At 39.9% G+C, this 21,341-nt stretch overlaps 2 protein-coding genes across 12 annotated transcripts in view; one reads left to right on the top strand and one right to left on the bottom strand.

The window, feature by feature from the left end:
* Window positions 1–15,366, bottom strand: part of NRG4 (neuregulin 4) — an 81,581-nt gene extending 66,215 nt beyond the window's left edge. Inside the window, exon 1 of one of the 2 annotated variants that reach the window (XM_020808072.3) lies at window positions 15,139–15,366. The gene's annotated coding sequence lies outside the window, so the exon portion shown is untranslated. The remainder of the gene's footprint in view (window positions 1–15,138) is intronic. The other variant, XM_020808076.3, reaches the window with a different exon arrangement.
* Window positions 1–21,341, top strand: part of TMEM266 (transmembrane protein 266) — a 113,675-nt gene that overhangs the window by 41,985 nt on the left and 50,349 nt on the right. For 4 of the 10 annotated variants that reach the window (XM_072982260.2, XM_072982257.2, XM_072982259.2 and 1 more), the window contains 2 exons: window positions 10,506–10,700; window positions 18,373–18,459. In XM_072982260.2, coding sequence (XP_072838361.2) covers window positions 18,446–18,459 — 14 coding nt within the window. In that variant the 5' untranslated portion in view covers window positions 10,506–10,700; window positions 18,373–18,445. Of the gene's footprint in view, window positions 1–8,899; window positions 9,610–10,505; window positions 10,701–15,358; window positions 15,430–18,372; window positions 18,460–21,341 lie in introns of those variants that run through there. The other 6 variants (XM_072982263.2, XM_078380937.1, XM_078380935.1 and 3 more) reach the window with 3 other exon arrangements.

Raw genomic sequence — 21,341 nt, 5'->3', positions numbered from 1 at the left:
TCTTGGGAATTTATTTGGGGGAGAAACCTTCTGTCCAATATTTTATCTTCTATTTTTGGGCATCTCATGATTTTTTAAAACAATAAATAAAGCCATCCTGTATTTGTGGGAATATTTAACTTTTGCATATGTTTAACTGGTTTGTCCCAGTTAAATATTTGAATGCATGTCATCTCCCTCTCTCTCTCTCTGTTTCTGTGTATCTGTTTGTGTGTGTAAGAGAAAAGTTGGGCCATAGCGAGACATTGTGTTGTCTTAACACTCCCATTTCTCAGTTTGTTAAAGATGTAACAGTCCTGTCTGCCTTTATATTGGGAGACCCTTATGTTAACAAAAGTGCCAAAGAGTATCTTGAAAATCTCTGCTAGCTTCAGTTCAGAGCTAATGGTTATTATATACAGCTGAAAAGCATTCTTCTATGGGAATGCTAGTAAAGCTAGCAAATACAGAGTGATCTTCTCTAGAGGAAAGAGAGCTTGATCTTTGTTTTGTTTTTGACAACTAAATGGTCCTATTGGTGAGTTGGAATCTATTTTAAGAGTTCCTTTTTTTATTTTACCAGAGAAACTCAGTTTCTCAATTCCTTTCCTCTTAGGTGATCAGCAGGAGTGATGAGAAATGTAGCCTTGTTTTTATGTGATGTCTGAGCCCCCCCCAACCAGCCTGTGGTTTTCCCACTGAATCCATTGGTAGGTGACCTACAATGGGAACTGGATAAAGGATCTGTATCCCTGTTGGTTTTGCTGGACCTCTGAGCAGCTTTTGATACTATCAACCATAGTATCCTCTTGATCTATCTCTCTGGAATGAGACTTGGGGGCAGAAGGTGGTGCTGGGGGACTCCTGTTTAAAACCCCGGCTGCTGACTAGTAGGTTCTGTTGTTTCCTATGTTATTTAACATCTACATGAAACCACTGGGAGACATTATCTGGAGTTTTGGGGTTTGGTGTCAACACTATGCAGATTACACCCAACTCTCTCCTTGCCACTTAAATCTGAGGAAACTACTTAGTGTTTGATATCAGTAATGGACTGGATTAGGGTGAATAAATTGAAACTTAATCCAGACTGGCCCCATCTTTACTGTCCTTCCACAAGCAGGTGAAGGCCTATTCCTTTACGCAAGCTTGCTCTGAGTGGCGTCTTTAAAATGGACTGTTGTACTTTACTGCATTGAAAATGTTTTGGTGTTGCTTATGTTTTTTTTTGGTATTGTATCCATTGATCCTTCTAGTATTGTATACTAGTTGTTACTAACTTTTAATTAATTGTTTTAAGCCGCCTTGGGTCCTTTTTAAAGGGAAAGGCGGGTTAAAAGATAAAAATAAAATAAATAGAATATGGGCAGTTTTAGAGATTAAGAGAGCTCTTGAATTTGTTCCTTTTGATGAAATTCAGAGAACCCATCTTTACTCTCTGATGCGAACCGGTCTCACAGTCTGGAAATTCTTTTCAAGTTCAAATTTTAAATATAAACCAAAGTGGGCTGCCTCTTTGATACAGTAGCCTCAGCAACAGATTTTTAAAAAAACTTTTCTGTAGTTTCTTCTGCTTTTATCACTGTGGTTTTGAGATGCCTGCCATCAAGAACCATCAATCATGCTTTAAGAATAATTTATTGAGATCCTGAAAAACTGTATTGACAATATTGGGCAAATCAACCAATGCTAGTGTGACAGAAGGTAGCTTTGTCCCTGTTCTTGTCATCCCATTCTTTGTCTTTCCCCTCTTCCCCATGCCCCTCCATCCCTGCATGCTGTTTTATGCTAGAGCTTGATCGTCATACACAAACAAAACTAACAAGCTGTTTTGGCTATTCTTTTAAATTTTGGCAAATTCATTCAAACCCCACTTTGTTCTGTTTCTCCATCCTATATTTAAATTAATTTGATTGAATCAAATATGTCTTTTAGTTCTTCCTCATCTTGAGGAACAAATAGCTGTAGAGGGCCAGAATAATTCTGCAACTGAAAATATCAGAATCTGTCCAGATGCAGATTTGAATAACAGTTGGTTTGTTTAAAACTGTTCTTAGGAAGGGACTGGGTTTTGCCCTATGTAGATTGCACGAAAGCATTTTGGCTCACATCCACTTATTCCCAGCTAGAGCAGACGGACTGAGTCAATTGCTGAATGGTAAGCAGTCTTGACTTCCATAGTTTTCCTGTGATTGGGAATAGGAAATAAGTTTAAATTTCATGAGTTACCATCTTCAGACTACAAAATACACTGAAAATGCAGTGCACCATACATTATACTGTAGCCTCTTTAGTATACTCTAGATCCAACTATGGTTTGTGCATTTCTCCCTATTTTTCCTGTTCATTTCTTTTTTCAAATGACATGCCAAGGAAGAGTTCAGTTAAACTAAAAAAACACTTTTTGTGTTCTTGTGACTTTCATTCGGTCCTAAGCAAGGCAAAGAAGACGTGTGCTTTCATGTTAAATGCTGAGATTTTTTTGTGTTTGGTGCCAGATGTTGTGGGACAGCTGATGTGTGTGATCATATCCATGTCGAGTTCTACCTAGCCTCTCCTGACAATGTCCGTCTGTCGTGGCTTGCATAGGAGAGTTTAAACAACGTGATTCCCTACTGTCAATACAACATTTGGCTATTTGCCTTTCCTGGGGGATATGAACAGCATTTGCCAGGAGTAAATGGTACCTCTTAGTCCTTTAATTATACACCACAGCCTGTTCACCAAGAGTCAAAAGACTCACTCACAATCAGTGACATGTCACAGACATTCCAAAGGGTTCGTAGCTGTCTGATTGTCATTTGACTAATTAGTCTTTATCAAGCAAGTGGCAGCAGTGTTTTCATTTAAGATAATGCTGGAAATGTTTCCATGTGGCATATTTGGACTTTAAACATGTTCTTTGACAGCACTAAGGATGGATTGTGACACAGTCAAGGACATTGTCTATGGCCACAGGTTGTGCACATTATTTCATGCTTGTCTATTTGTCCTCTATGAAAAGCATCAGAACTTTTTCGTTAGTATGGATATGTGGGGCAGGGTGAGGTAGTTAAGTTAAAACTCAAATTTAAAATGGATTCTTATGGACATTAGATGAGATGGGATGGTTTGGTTGATGGATGTGGGCATGTAATCAGCTATTTATCAGGAAACAGTGGTTTGTTTTAACTCTATATTTTGAGAACAGACCAAGATCTGAAATGACAATTTGCTCCAGTTTTGCTCTCATTACTTAAGAGTTTAAGCAAGTTATGATTCCCACAGGGAACTTCAGAGTTTAAGAACTAGAAGAGAAAGTGTGAGTCTCCTTTTTGTGATTGCAAAAGAAAAAAGGAACTGAGGGGAGGAAAAGCAAAATATGTGTGTGTCCAAACCTCATGATGGTTTGTGACATGTTCTTTGTTTTCACCAAAAACCTGACATTCACTGAATGAAGCAGAATAGCAGCACACAGGTGAGGCAGTTACCTACTGTGTATCATACAATATATGACAGGATGATCTGCATATACAGTACACATCTGTTCTTTTTTTTTTTAAACTATAGATCATAGACTCTGGTAGAATTATAGGATCATAGAGTAATTGAGTTAGAAGAGGCCTATAAGGCCATCACATCCAACCCCCTGCTCAGTGCAGGATCCAAATAAAAGCAGATTTGACAGATGGTTGTCCAATTTTCCCTCGAATGCCTCCAGCACTTCCCAAGGTAATTGGTTTCACTGTAGTACTACTCTGGCAATTAAGAGGTAACCAAGAAGAGGGAGGGTGTTTTGTTTTGCTGTTGTGGGTTCTTTGCAGTCTTTGTTGATCCAGTGCAAATTATCCAATGATCTTCCAGTAAGTTCTGATCTACCTTCAGGTTTCCTGTTACATCCAAATGGAAGCTCAGATAATGTTGTGTTCCTGTCCCCATGCCAACTGTGCCTTTGCTATGTTTCCCCACACAGGCTATATAACACTTTTTTAAAATGGTCTGTGACTGTTCTGTTGAATTTTCAGAGTCACTTAAAATGTTCTGAGGAAATATATGTAAAAATCCCTTATCATGACATTACTTCTGTTTGGGACTGCTGTTTCCTTTTCCCTGTCCAAACATGCATACAAATTGTTATCTGATACATCCCCAGTGTTACTAGCTCATCGTAGCAAACCTGGGATCAGAAGGTATATTTCTCCTTAAAGAATGAGATTCAAGTTTGTTTGCCTGTGGATAGCTTCTTCCTCCAAGCATATTGTCCACCTCAGGGACCATTCCCTAGTGGTTGAGATCATGATTCCAATCTCCAAGGTAATCAGACTTGTAGGATATAACATTGTTGGTACAGTTTCTCCAGATAGGAGATCAAAGTGTACTAATAATAGGCTAAAAATGGGGGCAGTTAATCAGATTATTCTGGAATTCAGCTGAAAACTAAATGCAAATCATGTAGGTTTAGCGAACAAGGAGAATTAAGGCATGGGAAGTCAGAATAACATAGAAATTTCCTTGCCAGAGCAAACCACGAGACCATGTCTCATTCTAACATTCTGTTTTGAACATGGTTGGATAGATGCTCTGAGAAATATGCAAATAAGCCTGAGGGTGAGAGAGGCATCCTCTCTTGTTTGTCCCTAATTCTGATGATTAGAGGTATGTTGCCTATGAACATGGATATGGTTTACTCTTGTGGCTTATTTCTATGGACAGCCCCACCTCATATGCACTTAATTCTTTTTGTTTTTATTTCCCCCATTCAGCTGCATGAGGATTGATAGTGGTCTATTTTCAGTAACTTCTATGGGTGGGGAGAAGCTGCATTATACAGTATTTAAAATGCCACAGTAAACTTTTATTATTTTACCCTGTTCTGCAGTAATGTTTCATGTTGGAATACCATGCCCATCTAGGGCTGCTTTGCCTCCTTCATTCAGGGCCAAAGCATTTTTTTTATTTCAGGAGACTTTTCACTACGGTTTTAAATGGAAGTACTTTCGTTTTTAATACTTGTCATATCCATTTTCAGATTGCTATCTTGGACTCTTACAGATTCGATTCACTGTTGTTTCTTTTGGGTTAGCCACTCAGAAAACTGGGGTTACTGAAGGGCAGGCATATACATTTGATAAATTAGATAGTTATGGTGTGCATGATGAAATGTTCCATTTTCCTTATCTTGAATCTGTTGCAATTTGCATTAGATCAGAGGGTAACATTCCCTCTCCATTTGTGGAAGTATGAACGAAATAGGAACGTAAATGTGAAGGAGAGGACAGAGCCTTCTAAAGGAAAAACATGGACATTAAAGGAAAGGATTATGGCTATTCGTTCAGTGAGCACTGAAAGGGTCAAGTGGTAATTCTAAGGTTACTGCCTGTAAGAACACCAGCAAAAGTTTTAATCTGGGATAAAAGCGATAGCTAGGATATAAAGAGCATTCCTATAAATATGCACGGGTGGATAGCTTAGTGGTTTAGATATCTGGCTGCGGAGTCAGAGGTTTGGCGTTCGATTCCCCACAGTGCCTCCTGGGGGAAGAGCCAGCCTGGGTAGCCTTGGCCAAGCTGCACAGTCCCAGGGCACCCCCAGAAGGAGGGAACAGTAAACCACTTATGAATATTTTCTACCTGGAAAACCCTGAAAAGAGTCACCATATGTCAGAATTTACTTGACAACACATAATTATTGTAATTAAAATGTACATAGCAACTTGACATGGATTTCACCAGAACTCATCTTCTACATACTAATAAGACAGACTCAATTTCATGCATTCCTAACTTTGCTTCTTCTGCTCATCCAAGAAATGTAATGTTAGTTAATGTGTTTGGTATGTAACAGTTTTCTCAACTGCCCAGGAACTGCTGTCGGTTAACTTACATCCATGATCTTTGTATTCCCATGTAATTTTTCCTCTGTGTAAGTACAGTACCTTCCTAAAACCTCCTATAACATGTCTCAAACATAGTTTGAAATCTTGCTTGTCTTTCTCCACTGCTCTTTCAAGGAAGAGTTTGTTGTGTGTTATATTTATTAAGTGCTTGCTACTTTTCCCTCAATAATTGATCCAGGAAGATCCTATAAACTGGTGAATTCAGAAACTGGTGCAGTATTGCAGCTGACAGGGCAAAGGAGAGGTAGAACACTGGCCAGTGAATTGACCGTAGCAGCACTAGCATCTCTGCCGTTCCACCTTTTCTTGAGAAAAGTTTTCCCACTGCTTCAAACAATGTGGAGCTGCTCCAACCACTGTGTTTTCCCACAGTGTATCAATTACAAGGGTGCCACACTATGATTTAATGTTATTTTCCAGAGGCATTGCTGGGGGAAGTGAGGGGTGGCCTCCTATATCTATCAGAAGTGCCTCAGTCTGTCAACTGCAGCAGGGTTTAGGATTTTTCACCAAGGCTCAAAATTTATCCTCATTCAGTTTCTTGTTCCAAACAGAGATGCATAGGCCACATAGCCACAGTGCTATTTCCTCCTGTAAATACATGTACTAAAATTATGAATACAGAAGGTTCTTGTTTCCATTGTACCTTTTGACAGAATAGCAGTCCTGCCCTTATAACAAAATATTGATTAGTTTGTATTCAGCTTTCTTTCTTTCTTTGCTTTTAAAAACTATTATTTCCATCATTGCATCTCTCTCTGTATGTATTACCCAAATAACTGATGAGTCAATTAACTCCAGTTAGGCTTTGGTAATTGGGGCATAATAAGGTTTTCATAACTGAAGTTGTGAAAAAGTTCATCATGCCCCAATTAGCGAGGCCTATTTCATGGGCTCACGCAACAATAGCAATCAATAGCTTAATTTTAATATTTTAGTTCAGCTGCATAGAGAAATAGAAAAGCAAAGGGCTCCAAAACACAGTTGAAACAATTGCAATTAAAAAAAAATACGCCACCTGAATTCTTCCTCCCTTTTAAGTTGCTTACGTAGTACAACAGGATTTTAAAAATAAAGTCTTTTAACATATATGGTAACAGTGATCTCATTCCCTAAGTGCCAGTCCGTATCTCGCCAGTTACAACAATCGACACACAAAAGAAATTTCAGGAGACCAGCAAGATTTCTGGAAGAATGTACGTATATATATGCCCATTCTTCTAAAATGGTATATATATATATGGTATATTTCTAGAAGAATGTACGTATACATATATATATACACGTACATTCTTCTAGAAATATACCATATATATATACCATTTTAGAAGAAATGAAAGGAAAATTCCAAACCAGTCCAGAGAGGAATAACCATGGTTAATGGCCATATAACGCTGACTGGCAGAGAGTTTTAAAAAGCCAGAATTGGGGAGGACTTTATGGAGTCTTACAGAAGTGGGCATGGCTTTTTGGCTAGCACCCTGAATAAGAGGCTGCACACATCAAGAGCATTTTATGCTTGTCCTGTTCATAGAAAATTATCAATAGCCAGTAGAAGTACAGAATGTAATTTTGAGGCTCAAGCTTCATATGAATACTATATACTTGCACATTTTATTTTTTTGAGTATTGTATTCCTATCTAGTTTAAGTAGATGCCTTTCCTTTAAAGCAACTTGTTCTTTAAGGTGCTTCTTTAGGTCGTGAAACTTTCAGAAAACAGGCACCTATGCAGAGAAACGGTGGTGTCCTGACACTGAATTGTATCTGATAGAGACATTTGTGAAGGGCCTTCTTTATTAGTGTTTAGGAGGCAGCATAAGGCCATCTTCACCCGTAAGACTTGTATGATGAAATCCCCAGACAGGTGAAATCAAATAGATATGAAATAGATAAAATAAAGCTTAACACATTGTTTTATGTTTTAGTGACACATGAAAACGCACATGGGCATACACAGTGTAAAACTAAAGGGCATCAGGAGGAACATGAAGTCTTTGTGACTAAATCTATTTGAGAAAAAAGAGCAGAAGGCTACTCTGGTTTGGATGGCCTAGTGTTTAGGTGACGGGTCTTATCCTGTTAAGGCCTGTAAATGTCATTATTTTGATACTAGGTGATTTTATTGACTTCAGTTTATTGATTGTCGTGTTTGGGTATTTACCATACTGCAGACCTGGGCAAAGTGCGGCCCGAAGGCCACATACGGCCCATGAGCTGCTCCTGTCTGGCCCACAGACAGTTTTGAACATCAAAACCATTTACAGTGGTGCCTCGCTTAACGAGTGCTTCGTTTAATGACGAATTTGCCTAGCGATGGCTTTTTCGGAGCGATCTTGCGCTCCGTTTAACGATATTCCCTATGGGCGATTTTTGCATAGCAATGTTTGGGACCATGCTTCGCATAGCGATGACAGTTTGGGTCCCCCTGTTTCGCTTAACAATGGTTTTGACAGCCTCCTGTTGGCTGTTTTTATACGTTTAAAAATGTTTTAAAAATGTTCAGAATGCTTGAAATCATAAGTGCACTTAATAAATCCTTTGTTAAACTATTTTGACTTTGTTCCGACTCTTTTTCAATTTGTTGTTATTTCCCCCCCCCTCCATTGAGATGCATTGAATAGGTTTCAATGCATTTCAATTGGGGAACCGCGTTTTGCTTAGCGATGTTTCCTATGGCGATTTTCGCTTAAGGTTCCCATTGGAACGGATTGTCCGGTTTTCAGTGCATTTCTATGGGACCGTGTTTTGCTTAGCAGTGTTTTCCCATAGTGATGAATTTTTTGGAACCAATTAACTTCGCTAAGTGAGGCACCACTGTATAGCTTTTTGTCTAAAGTTGATCCGTTGCTCATCTTTACTATACCACAAAAAAACTCTTTAGTATTTGTGAAGATTAACAAGTTTAAAATAAAACAACCATAACATCACTGTTTCATTTTATTTTTAAGTAAAGTTGGTTCAGCCCCTGAACATAGTTCAGATTTTTCATGTGGCCCCTTACAGAAATTAATTGCCCACCCCTGCTGTACTGGCACCCTGAGGGTAGTTGCAATTTTGTATCACACACTTCTGTTTCATCTTATTGTAAATTATTCTGGAGTGGAGAGTAAACAACTAATAGCTAAATATTTAAATACTGTAAGTAAAATCTAAGTAACTAAGTAGACTGCAAATAAATAATAATCAGTAGCCCTAGGCAGAGACAACACTAAAAAGTCCAGTAATCAACAAAAGCAAGAGACACTAGATAGGTAGAATAAAATAGGTATGAAATAAATAAGGCTTGAACTGGTTGTTGTAGGTTTTTCAGGCTGTTTGGCCCTGTTCTGAAATGTTTCGGAATAAGGGCAAACAGCCCGAAAAACCTACAACAACCATCGGGTCTCGGCCGTGAAAGCCTTCGAGAACACAAGGCTTCAACTGTTGTTTTATGCCTTAATGTCACGCTGCTGGATAACACACTGGTTTAGGCCTCTGGCTGCAAAGCCAGAGGCTGCAAGTTCAGTTCCCCATTCCTTGATAGGGGCTGGACTTGATGATCCATAGGGTCCCTTGAAGCTCTACAGTTCCACTACTCTTCTACTCTACATTAAAATCTACATGGGAATGCCCTGTATAAAATGAAAGAGAGTCAGCGATGACATGTGCTCCAAGCCTCTGAGAGTGAAAGAGGAACAGAAAGCTACACCATCTGCTCTGAGATAGTGCTGGAAATCTGTTCATGGCTGATGGTAGCTGTCCCACAGAGCATGTGTAACCACTCCATGTTTTGCAGCTAACAGTTCAAAAGCAAACTCTATACACTAGAGACAGAATTCCAGGTACAATGATACTGCACAAGGGCAAATCTTTTATCAAGGTTCAAACAAACCTCTAATTCAGAGTGGAGTTACTGTACATCTTAGTAAGTCACTGAGATCTTCCCGAGCATAAGGCAAGAGACAGAATGCCACATTTTTTGATTAATTGCTTGGTTTAGCCTGGCAAATACTGTACCATATGGAGCACCAGGATGAAGTAACTGTAGCTGTTTGCAAACGCGTCGTCTTAAACATCAAGAATATTTGTCATTGGGAGCTAAACTGCAGAGTGTGTTGCATTTGAGAGAAGATGGCTATACTTCATATTAACAGAATGATCTTTTGCTGTTATACTGCTGGCCTTTAAGATGTACATTCTGAGCTACAAATTCATACAAATTAAATGCATCCTTTCTGGAAGTGTGCCCATGGTGTTAATGACAGATGAAGAAAGCTAGCTATTTCTTGGTACCAGCAAATTCTATTTTCAGCAGAGTAGCTTTTAATGCAAAGCCTCTGCTTCATATTATTGGCCTTAATTTCCTTGTTGCAGTTGGTGGGGGCAAAGAAGAAGGATATTTAAGTTTGGTCATTTATTTATTTGTTTAAAATCATGCTATAAAACATCATGGCCTAAATCCAGTTGTTGTTCTAGCTACATCAGACATATTGCATCAGCTGCTCAGTGGTTAGTCAACACTTAGGAAAATCCCATTGATTCAGTGGGTCTACTTTGGTTAGGGCTAGTTGTTTGATTCAGGCCACTGGTTTATTCCCCTAGAAGACTGAGTGTGTTTTTTTTTTAAGTTTGATCAACTCTTCTAATGATATTTTCTCTTCTGCTTCCAGGTGTGAAGAGAACATTGTTAATCACTGGAAATCCACTTCTCTAGTAAATTAAAAGGGCAGCATAGAACTTTCCAAAGGCAGAATGGACTTCAAAAAGCAAACCACTTGAGATCAATAGATAGTGGATATATCTTACGACTAATGGAATCTTTCTGCAGCGTCCGGTGAAGCCAAACTTCTCACTATGGTGCAAAGGTATCATATCTATGTGCCTTAATGGAATTGGGATTATGGGGGCAGTAATACCAGGGCTCATATTTTAATCCTGTATTGCATTTCCTGGAGTTCTGGTTTGTTCTCTTTGCCGTATTCAAAACATTCTTTTCACTACATTGTTTGTGTCAATTTAGAAAAGGGGAACGAATACCTATAAAATTTCAGAAATTAGCTTCCAAATGAGCCAAATCTCACATCTTTAATGTGAATTGAGATGAGCCCTAATTTTTCAGGCTCTCTCTCTCTCCCTCAAATCGATCTTAAAACCTTGGAGACTCTTGAGTTTACAGTAGCCTCTTAAGAACTTGTGGGACGTGGTGACGCTGCAGGTTAAGCTGCAGAAGCCTCTGTGCTGCAAGGTCAGAAGACCAGATGTCGTAAAATCGAATCCACACGGTGGAGTGAGTTCCCGTTGCTTTTCCCAGCTCCTGCCAACCTAGCCGTTCGAAAGCATGTAAAAATGCGAGTAGATAAATAGGTGTCACCTCGGTGGAAAGGTAATGGCGTTTTGTGTATAGTCGCGCTGGCCACATGGCCACGGAAACTGTCTTCGGACAAACGCTGGCTCTATGGCTTGGAAACGGAGATGAGCACCACGCCCTAGAGTCAGACACGATTGGACTAAATGTCAAGGGGAACCTTTACCTTTACCTAAGAACTGAAAGATGATGTTTGTTCCTTTATCCATCCCTCAGTGGTTCCCAACCTTGGGAACACTCCCCAGATGTTCTTGGATTGCAACTCCCAGAAATCCTCACCAGCCAGCTAGTGGTAAAAGCTTCTGAGAGTTTTAGTCCAAGAATACTTTGGGACCCAAGGTTGGAAACCACTGGCTCAGAGTATTTATTTACTTGCTTTTATTTTAGAATATCTGTCAGCCTCCCTTAATAATACTTATCCCCAAGTAGTTAATAGTGTAGACTAGCTCTGTGGCTACCATGCATTGCCTGCAGATTGATTTCTCCCTAGCATTTCCAGTTTCAAAAGCATTCCCGGGAAAGTCTTCCGCCATTCAACTGCCAAAGTAGACATGAGTGGTTTACAGTATTTAGATTAGAGGGACGAATGAGCTGATCTGGTGTAAGCCTGATTTTGCTGTAGGAGTTTCATTTCACTTTCCCACAGCCAGTGTGAATCAGAAGTCTGTGCTGTTACAGCTGTTTTGCTTGTGTCCCAGTTGAACTAAGCCTGGCAGAGGAAGGAGGGGGAATGACTGTCTACAAGGCTTTATTGCATACATAGAGGTCACCTACCTGGAGCCACTTTGCACACCACAGCACAGAGGCCCCTCTGTCTTCCCTGTGGGTTAACAACGTCTCTTACATAATCTCAGAGCATTTATGCTTGCTGAACAGTACATTCCCCAAAGTCAGCTATTGCTGTGTAGACGGCATACTGGCCAAGCTGTATTCATCCTGCTAGTGCCTTTCTACCAATCCATGCGGGAAATTGGAAAGAATCCACCCTTGCATTAATGTTTAAATTAACCCTTAGCCTTACAATCATATTGACTGAAGGAGGTTAATTCTAATAGGCCTTCGATGTAACAGTTTAATCAGGCGCTTGTATTTGACATTTTGTCTAGTTTTCTGCAGGTCGCATTGAAGTGGGGGATTTTCTCAATCTTGTGAATTGCTGGTATTAATTATTTCTCATTGTCTTGCAGTCTTTTAGATAGGTTTATAATTCATATAGGAGGCAAAGTGAAGAATTAGCACTGATCTCAAAGCTGTGTCTTTATTTTTTGTATGCGTAGCTATTTTTAATTCATAAGTAATAACTAGACCTATAGCTCAATGTCTTAATGCATCTCAGTACTTGAATGTGAGTTGCGTTTTCTAGTATCTTTTAAATGCTGTTTTCTTTTTATTTGGCTCTGCTGTCTGAGTTCTATACTGTAATGATTCATGGCTTTATGGTTTTTGTTACTTTTTTGACTTTATTATACTTTTCCCTTTTTATTTATTTGTTTGTTTAATTTAATTTAATTTAATTTCGTGTGATGCACTATTCTGGGTGGTTTACAACAAGCTAAAACATATATTAAGAAACAATAAAAATTAAGACAACTGACAACATAATACCAAATGGTACCGGAGACAATTTTCCCTATAATAGCTGGATAGGAGGCATACAGTCAACTAGGATCAATGTGGAAGGCCTCCCTGAAAAGTAGTGTTTTAAACGGAATCCTAAACAATAGCAGGGAGGCAGGCTGGCATAACTCTTCCAGGAGCTGGTTCCCTAAGGTCGGTGCCACCGCGAAGAAGACCCTTCCTCTTGTAGATAACGTATGAGCCTTCCTCGGGGTTGGCTATGTGGAGGAACCTAGTCTGAGATGATCTGGTGGTTTGGGCAGATGACATTTGGGAGAGATGCTCTGATAAATAAGTGATGTGGTCCCAGACTGTGGAGGGCTTTATACGTAAGCATCAAAACCTTGAACTTGATCCGGGACACAATGGGTAAGCAGTGTAGACAAGCCAGAACCAAAATGATATGATCAAATTTGCTCACACCAGCTACCAATTATGCTCCACTTTTTAAATTTAGAGGCCTATACACTGAAATACAGTTTCTAATTTTCTAGATTTGTACTCTTCCCCCCCCCCATTTATCAGAGTTCTCAGTGCAACTTACTGTATACTAAAAGCAGTCCAGGAAAAGTAGGTGTTGGTTAACAAAAGCCCCATGCTATTGTAAGTCAAGGAACAAACAACATTTCTCCGAACAGGGACACCCTTGCTTTTCCCACCAAGGGTACCTCAGCTGTTCGTGGGACTCACAGACAAGAGTCTCTTCAGTTGAATGCAGAGGATAAGCCAGCTCCTGTAGAGCAGTGGTTCTTAACCTTGGGTTACTCAGGTGTTTTTGGACTGCAACTCCCAGAAGCCTTCACCATCAGCTGTGCTGGCTGGGGTTTCTGGGAGTTGCAGTCCAAAAACACCTGAGTAACCCAAGGTTAAGAACCACTGCTGTAGAGGAATGTAGTCCATGAAGCAGGCGTGTGGAGCCACTGGCCCTGAGGCCAAATCCTGCCCTCTTTGCTTCCCAAGGTGGCCATGCCACTTTCCTCTTTATTTTCTGGTGGTTTCTTTTTTTTTCCATTTAAAAAAGTTGAAATGCCTTTTGAGGCATAGCTACTGGCAGTCAGAGCTTTAAGCTAAAATAGGCTGGTATTTTTGCTCCCCTTCCAACAAACTTCAGCTCTACCCATCCTGAAAATGTGACTCACTAAGAACTTATCTGAAACTGAATTTGGCCTTCGGGTTGAAAACTGCTGCCTGCTTTCCCTAAATTATCCTGGCTCTGAAATCATTTGGGCCTTTAAACATTATATCAATCACTTTGAATTGCACACCGAAACAAAAGGTCGACCCGTGGAGCTAGTAAAGCAGGAGGAGCAGAACGTGGTTCCCAAAACGGATCTCTGATCAGCAGCCTTTTCAGTAGTATTTTATACTAATTTAAAAATATAATTCCCAGCGACAGCCCTGTGCAGTATGCATTTTAATAATACAGGAGAAAAGCAGTATTCTTTGGGGCTGTGGCAGATCTGAAATCTCCTTTCTAGTTTATGTCCAAGCATTATGGCTCACCAGTACTCAGTTATTCTGTCGTTTGTTTGTATGAGGTGATGCATGGAAAGATAGGGGCCAGTGCAAATGTGTGTGTGTGTGTGTGTGTGTGTGAGTGTGAGTGTGAGTGTGAGTGTCTGTGTGTGTGTGAATAAATGCATGCATACAAGTCAACTTCCTAACTTCCTGCTACCAACCTGTGACATATCGAGAACTTGGTTTAGCAACAAAGACTATATTGACAAGCCTTTGCCCAGCATGTTTAAAATAAACATCTTTCCCTCCTATTGATAAGCACAGATGGAATGAAACCATCATTTAAATTCTTTTCGCTCTCTGGGAATTGCAGGACACAGAGGAAGATTTCTGAACATTTTTTATTCACAGAGATAGCACCCCTGCACAGTTCTGGTATTCCAAAGTTCCTTGAAAAATAAAAAATAAAAAATAAAACATTGTTTGCATTTTGGCTGGACGGTGTGTACTTTAGTTGCATCACTCAGTGTGTTACTGCCTACTGAATTACCGTAACCACAAGCCAACCCCACAGGGCTTTCCCACAGCCCTAAACTACAGCTTTGACTTCAAACAAAGCAAGCTTAAAACGACAGAGGAAAACCACAAGATTCCTTGGGTACAGTTACCACTACTGCTTTTGGCCACAAAACTTTAAAAGACATACAGTCCAAAATCCACTAAGAAAAAAGCGACTGGCCGGCTTCCCATCCAGGCTCTCCCCACTGCTAAAGCACCACTTCTACTCTCACCGTCAGGCTTGCATTTTCTGTGCTGAAACGTGAAATAAGGCTTGCAATAATGGGAAGACCGTTTATACTCACGCAGAGGTTGAGAATGCGTCTTCTTGCGTCTCTCATAGGGGTAGAAGCAGAGAATGCCAGTGGAGGGCTCAGCAGGACAAAAACATTCGTGTCTGTTTGAAGCACTGACCGGGGCACGTGGAGAAGAAGCTCTGTGGGAGAAAATATTAGCTGTTCAGTGTCTTATTCGAGCACATCCTCATCGTGGTTGCTGCGCTATGTCTCTCTGATTCATTGGCAGGGAGAGAACTGGATTTCCCAGACTTGGCTACACAACCCTCCTCCAAAGTGCAAACAAAAGATAAGAGCAAGGTAAAAAAATATAACCCACTTCTGATAGTTGAGCTTCCATCCGCTTCCGTTGTAGAACTTTTGCTGCTGTATAGCAAAAGCTTAAGGAGATTATCCCTTAAAACTCAGTAACGCAACTACTTACTTTTATCATATCTTTTTCTGCCCCCAAGAGGGTTCCTTGTGAGTCCTGTGGCTCTCGGCCTCTTCTCTTCCCCCACCCTTTTTTCCTAATTGTTTTCTGCACTTCTCACCAATTTTTCCCCCATTTTGTCGATATCTGTGCTCTTTCACCTAAGAGCATTCGGACTCTGTGGCCTTCCAACCTCTCCAAAATTAGTGGCAGTTTGCTAGAGAACCTTTAAAGCGGTTCCTCTCTCGCCATGTGTATTTCGGTCGGGTGTGTATTTCTTTGGGGTGGGTGGAAAAGACAATGCTGTCTCTTTATATGTACAAGCAGCTGCCGAGCATGAGAATAAAAATGGCATCAGTCCTTTGAATTGCTTGCACTTGAAACACCTGTTGTCCTGCTCTAAACACATTTACTTGGATAAGGGCATCTTGCTAGTTTTGTGTTGTTTCTGTGTGTCTTCTCTGTAGTTAATGCCTGTGAGACTCTGGGATTACTGCCACAAAGAAACTGTTTCTAGATTAGTTCCTCTAGTTTTTAGATGTGTTTTGTTGCTCAGTGGTGACATGTGTGCCAGAATGTGGAAATGGAGCAGGCACACATTGGAAATTTGATGGGCAGAATTGTCTATGATGAGCATTCCGCTCCTTTAACATAGCTTGTGGAATTTGCTTTCTCATCTTCTCCTTGTGTATGCCCCATTGTTGTTTCTGCACATACCAGCTAGGTAGCAAGATAGATAAAAGTGAATGATATTTTTTTAAAAAAAATCAAATTCATTTAAATCACAGTTTGAATTAAAATTTTGATTTAAAAAAATTAAATAATAAAAAAACTTTTTAAAATTTAAATTGTGATTTAAATCAACTTAGTTCAAATAAAATCCACCCTGTTGGGACGAGCTACTATTAAGAGAGCATTATGTAGACCGTCAACAAGATTCAGGCCAATGTTTTCACAAAGTGAACCTTATAACATACAGTACAGTATATATATCAGAGGCATGCATTTATTTAAGGGAGATGTGCTTTGAAAGAATACAAAAGAGGTTTGTTGGGGAAAGTGCAGTTCCTGCCATGTTTCTAGAGTGTGTATGCAGTGAGATAGCACATGCAACCCACTTGTACTATGAAGAGCAAGTTAATACAAACTGCGTATCAAACCATTAGATCAGTGGTTCCCAACCTTGGGCCCCCAGATGTTTTTGGATTACAATTCCCATAAATCCTTGCCAACACAGTTAGCAGTTAAGGCTTCTGGGAGTTCTAGCCCAAGAACATCTGGGGATCCATGACTGGGAAACACTGCATTAGATCTGAAAGAGGAAGAATGAACTGAACTTCCCAATGAGAAGATTTTGACTTTCATTGCTAGTATCTCTTGACAGTAGTATTCCAAACAAATCTTTGGTCCTTGGAAATCATTAAACCACTGACTAGATAATAGTGGAGACATGTAAAAAACATGTAAAGATGTTTATTTTATTATTGAATTAAAAATAAATTTATTATTGAAGAAAAAGTGAACTTTAACATTTCATCAGTCTCTTTTAGCTAGGCAGATGCTGCTGCCTATTCTCAAGGCAAGGCCACTTTCCACCATAATAACTTGGTGATTATTTAAAAGACCCACTGATATATGAGCAGAGTTTAGACAAAACAAAGAGAAATTATATCATAAGAGGTTACAGTTACCTACAGGTCTGATAGGTTTTCTGACCAAAGAGAAAATACAGTTTTTCTTGGGATGTAGATTCAAGAACTTCAGTTATATGTCTGCATCTAGAAATATACTAGTGGAGAGGTCTGTCCTGATGTCTGGGAATCAAGATTCTGGAATGGACCAGTTAAGGGATATTATTCAATTTGATGAGATCATACTTGTGTTGACTTCTCTCTCTTAACCATTCTTAAGAATAGTTAGCGAGATTCATTCGTATGTTGTTTCAGTGAGGTAACTGTGTTATTGAAGACAGGAGGGCCTGGCATGCTCGGGTCCATGGGGTCACGAAGAATCGGACACGACTTAACGACTAAACAACAACAACAGTGTTATTCTGTTGCATCAAAAGCAGCTAAGAGTTCTGGGATACTTTAAAGATTAGTTCTTTTGTATTATAGCATACATTTTCATAGATAACATGACCATGAAAGTTTATATCCGGATAAACATGTAAAAGATAAGGGAGGCACAGATATCTGCTTTTTTTGTTTCTGAAAAGACAATACAACAATCCAGCATTTCCTACTGGAGGCACAGTTCCTTTGAATGTTCTCTTCTTGACAAAGCCCAAATCTCCCCTTGTCCTGAAATAGGGCAGGTTCTTCTCACAGTTTTGCTGGATGTGATCCTTTGGGAGGCAGATGACTAATGGCTAGTTCAAAGCACCCCGTCTGTGCCTTACATCATTGCAAGCAAGCAGAAGGGATAAGCTAGCCTTCGCCGACATAGACAGCATCAAGATGAAACACCAGTAAGCATTCCTGCCTTCACTCCATTCGGCGTTTTGAGCCTCATCATCCTAAGCATCTACTCTTAACAACATGTCAAGGTGCACATACAGTGGACCCTTGACTTACAGACGGCTTGACCTACAGACTTTTTGACTTGAGAACCGCCTTCCAATACGGATTAAGTTCTCAAGTCAAGGCCCCCACTGTATGTAGAAAAGGAATGAATCCTTGTGGATGGGTCCACAACCAACGTATACATCCCAGTTATGGCTGCCTTCATTTACTGGGCTGCGCTTGCATTCATACTTGATGGTGTGATGTGAGGCTTTGCCACCATGTTCCACTTTATTTTATCCTTTATTTTTCTTTCTTTTTTTAAAGAAAATCCCATTTGTAATGAGAGCGAGGAGCTGGATATAGCTAAACAGGTGCTGACTTGGTTGCGTCTTCCAACATGACCAATCCCCAGTAAGTACTAACAAGACAGCAGTGCATTAGTTTACAGATATGTGTGTGGGAAACTCATAGTCTCTGAATGGTCTTACTGGATTGTTCTTTTCAGAGAAATTTTTTTTCTTATTTCTTTACATGGCTGTGGAATTGAACAAGCGCTTCCTGGTTTCACTTTGTACAAAATAATTGTTTTAACCAGTGAACGGGAACAGACAAATACTCTTTTTATTGGATCCTAGGATGTAACCTTATAGTTACATAAGACTCAAGGGCTTTTTGGCCTTTTTTTTAGGAGAACAGGAAGGGGTGTAAAAATATTTTAAATAAAATAAAACCATTAGTCTCTCATACGATTTGTCCATCTACGCCTGTACTGTGTCTACTTAGACTGGCAGGAAAGAGCCCTCCAGGGCTAGGGCAGAAAGAGGACTTCCCATCAGCTGTTGCTTGGCCCTTTTAACTGAAGCATTGAGGTGGACTTTGGATCATCTGCCTGTCGTGTGTCACTTTATGCTCTTGAGGTGTGATCCCTCCCCCATTGAAGTATGTTTCGTATAGAAAAGTTAGAGGAAAATCTCTCTCTCTCTCTCTCTCTCTCTCTCTCTCTGTCTCTGTCTCTCTCTCTCTCTCTCTCTCTCTCTCACACACACACACACACACACACACACACACACACACACACACACACTCCCCCCTCTCTGTGTGTGTCTGTGTGTGTCTGTGTGTGCCTGTGTGTGATGTGCACATACCTAGAAATCCAGAATTCCTTAATTTATCATCTACATCACATTTCTGGTTTTACAAATGTACAAATTATACAATGTTACAGTGGTGCCTCGCTTAGCGACGTTAATCCGTTCCGTAAAAAACGTTGCTAAGCGATTTCATCACTAAGCGAAATTAAAAAGCCCATAGAAACGCATTAAAACGCGATTAATGCATTCCTATGGCCTTAAAACTCACCTTAAAGTGAAAATCCTCCATAGTGCCGCCATTTTCGCTGCCTCTTAAGTGAGGAAAAACAGCGGGTGGCCATTTTGTTTTCCCGGCGGCTGTTTCGAAACCGCCGATCAGCTGTTAGAAAAGGGTCGCTTTGCCATGATCGCTTTGATCGCTTCCCCGCGATCATCGCAAAGTGAGAAAACCCCATAGGGGCCATCGCAAAGCGATCGCTTTTGCGATCGCAAAAAGTTAGTCGCTAAGCGATTTCATTGCTCAACGGAGCGATCGCTAAGCGAGGAACCACTGTATATTCCTCTTTGTACCTTGCTCTGGGCACTTGTACGACTGGTAATAAAACTTAAGCAAAACATATATTGGGTTTCAGATTCTCCTATTATTTTTAGTTTGTTTTTCTTTTGAGGATGTCTATATTCCCAAGGCAGTTTTGTGTCTGGCCATTTGCTATCAGAGCATAAGACCTGATGGAGTATCTTCCCTAACAATCACATGCCTATAGATACACCATCAGTTTCTTATGCCTTCTCATGTAATCGAAGCCTTGCTTCCCCTTCTCATCTAGAAACAGAGGAGATGCTTTAAAAACGTGTATACTGATGACTCTCCTTTTTTCTACTTCTTCCTACTTGCTCCAAATTTTTACTGAATGCTTTGTGTCAGGCAAAGGTTCTTAAATAATTTGGCCCCTTATGTAGAATGTGAGCTATTAATATTATCCAGATGATTATCCAGGTCACTTTAATTGCTAGAGATTTTTGATCACCAGCTTCAGGGGCAAGTCACAGCAATAGTTGTAGCTACCACATAAAGGAAATGTTGAATATAAAGCGTTATTCCACTGCTTCATCCCTAAGGAAGCAAATGTACCTTCCCGGTCTCCGTATGTCCACAAAACAGCACAGCAGTTATTCAAAAGTTTATTTATTTATTTATTTGATTTTCATACAGCCCATCTGGCAGCCAAGGCCACTCTGAGTGGTTTAACGGGTTAACAAGATGCTCTGTTTTAGTGGGACCAAACTGGGAGGGATGTGGGAAATCTATGACTAAATGTCTGTGGTTTTTTTTTTTCATATTATGCATCCTGGGATAGAGGAAAAAATAGTTTTTCCTTCTGTCATTTAATTACCTCCCAGTAAATGTAGATGGAAGGAAAACAGGTACCGTTCGGGCGGGGGGGGGGGATCTGTCAGTCTGCCCATCCCCATAAGAATTACAAAGTGATTGCTTTGGGGCATGTGTGATTTAAACCATGGTGGAGGGCAAAGGTATAGTAAACTTTTAAAATTGTTCCCCTCCCCCCGTTGTTTTAATACATTAATTTGGAATGTTTAATTCCTTTTCAATCGTGTAATTTCTTGTATTTTGACTGTACTTGCCTTTTAAACATTTTATTTTTGTAAATTGCCTTGAGTCCCTTTACTGGGAGAAAGAGTATAAATAAAATAAATGTATGAATGAACTTCCTGAGCCCTAAATTAATAGCTGCTGTTAAGCAAAGAAAAAAAATGCACTGGAGGATCCCATTGTGTGTGTACCATTTTGCATTTAGTTTGGTCTTTTGTAAAGAGATCTACAGCTATATCCTGGCATTATTCAAATTGGAAGAAAGGCTTTTTGATGCATTAGCAGAGAATCTGTGCTATCTCTCCAGGGTGTGATATAGAAACTCTTCCTTGGTTTTTTCATCCAGTACTTTCATATTCTTCACAAATTGACAGGTAGTCTTGTGTAGGTATGGAGGTTTACTGTTTCTGAGAACATGTGATGATTACCAGAGTGATTTCTATCAACAGATCAGCATACAGGTGATGATTGTTCAAACAAAGCACATAATGCTGTTTACTCTCACTCCATCATATGACACACAGTAATCTGGAATGGATTATGCAGCATAGAGATGCAGACTTAATGTCCCCCCATTCCTTTCCTTATAT

The sequence above is a fragment of the Pogona vitticeps genome, chromosome 12, assembly GCF_051106095.1.
Source record: "Pogona vitticeps strain Pit_001003342236 chromosome 12, PviZW2.1, whole genome shotgun sequence".
Taxonomy (NCBI): Eukaryota; Metazoa; Chordata; class Lepidosauria; order Squamata; family Agamidae; genus Pogona; species Pogona vitticeps.
The sequence above is the reverse complement of the archived record's forward strand: the minus strand, read 5'-3'. Positions and strand labels throughout refer to the sequence as shown.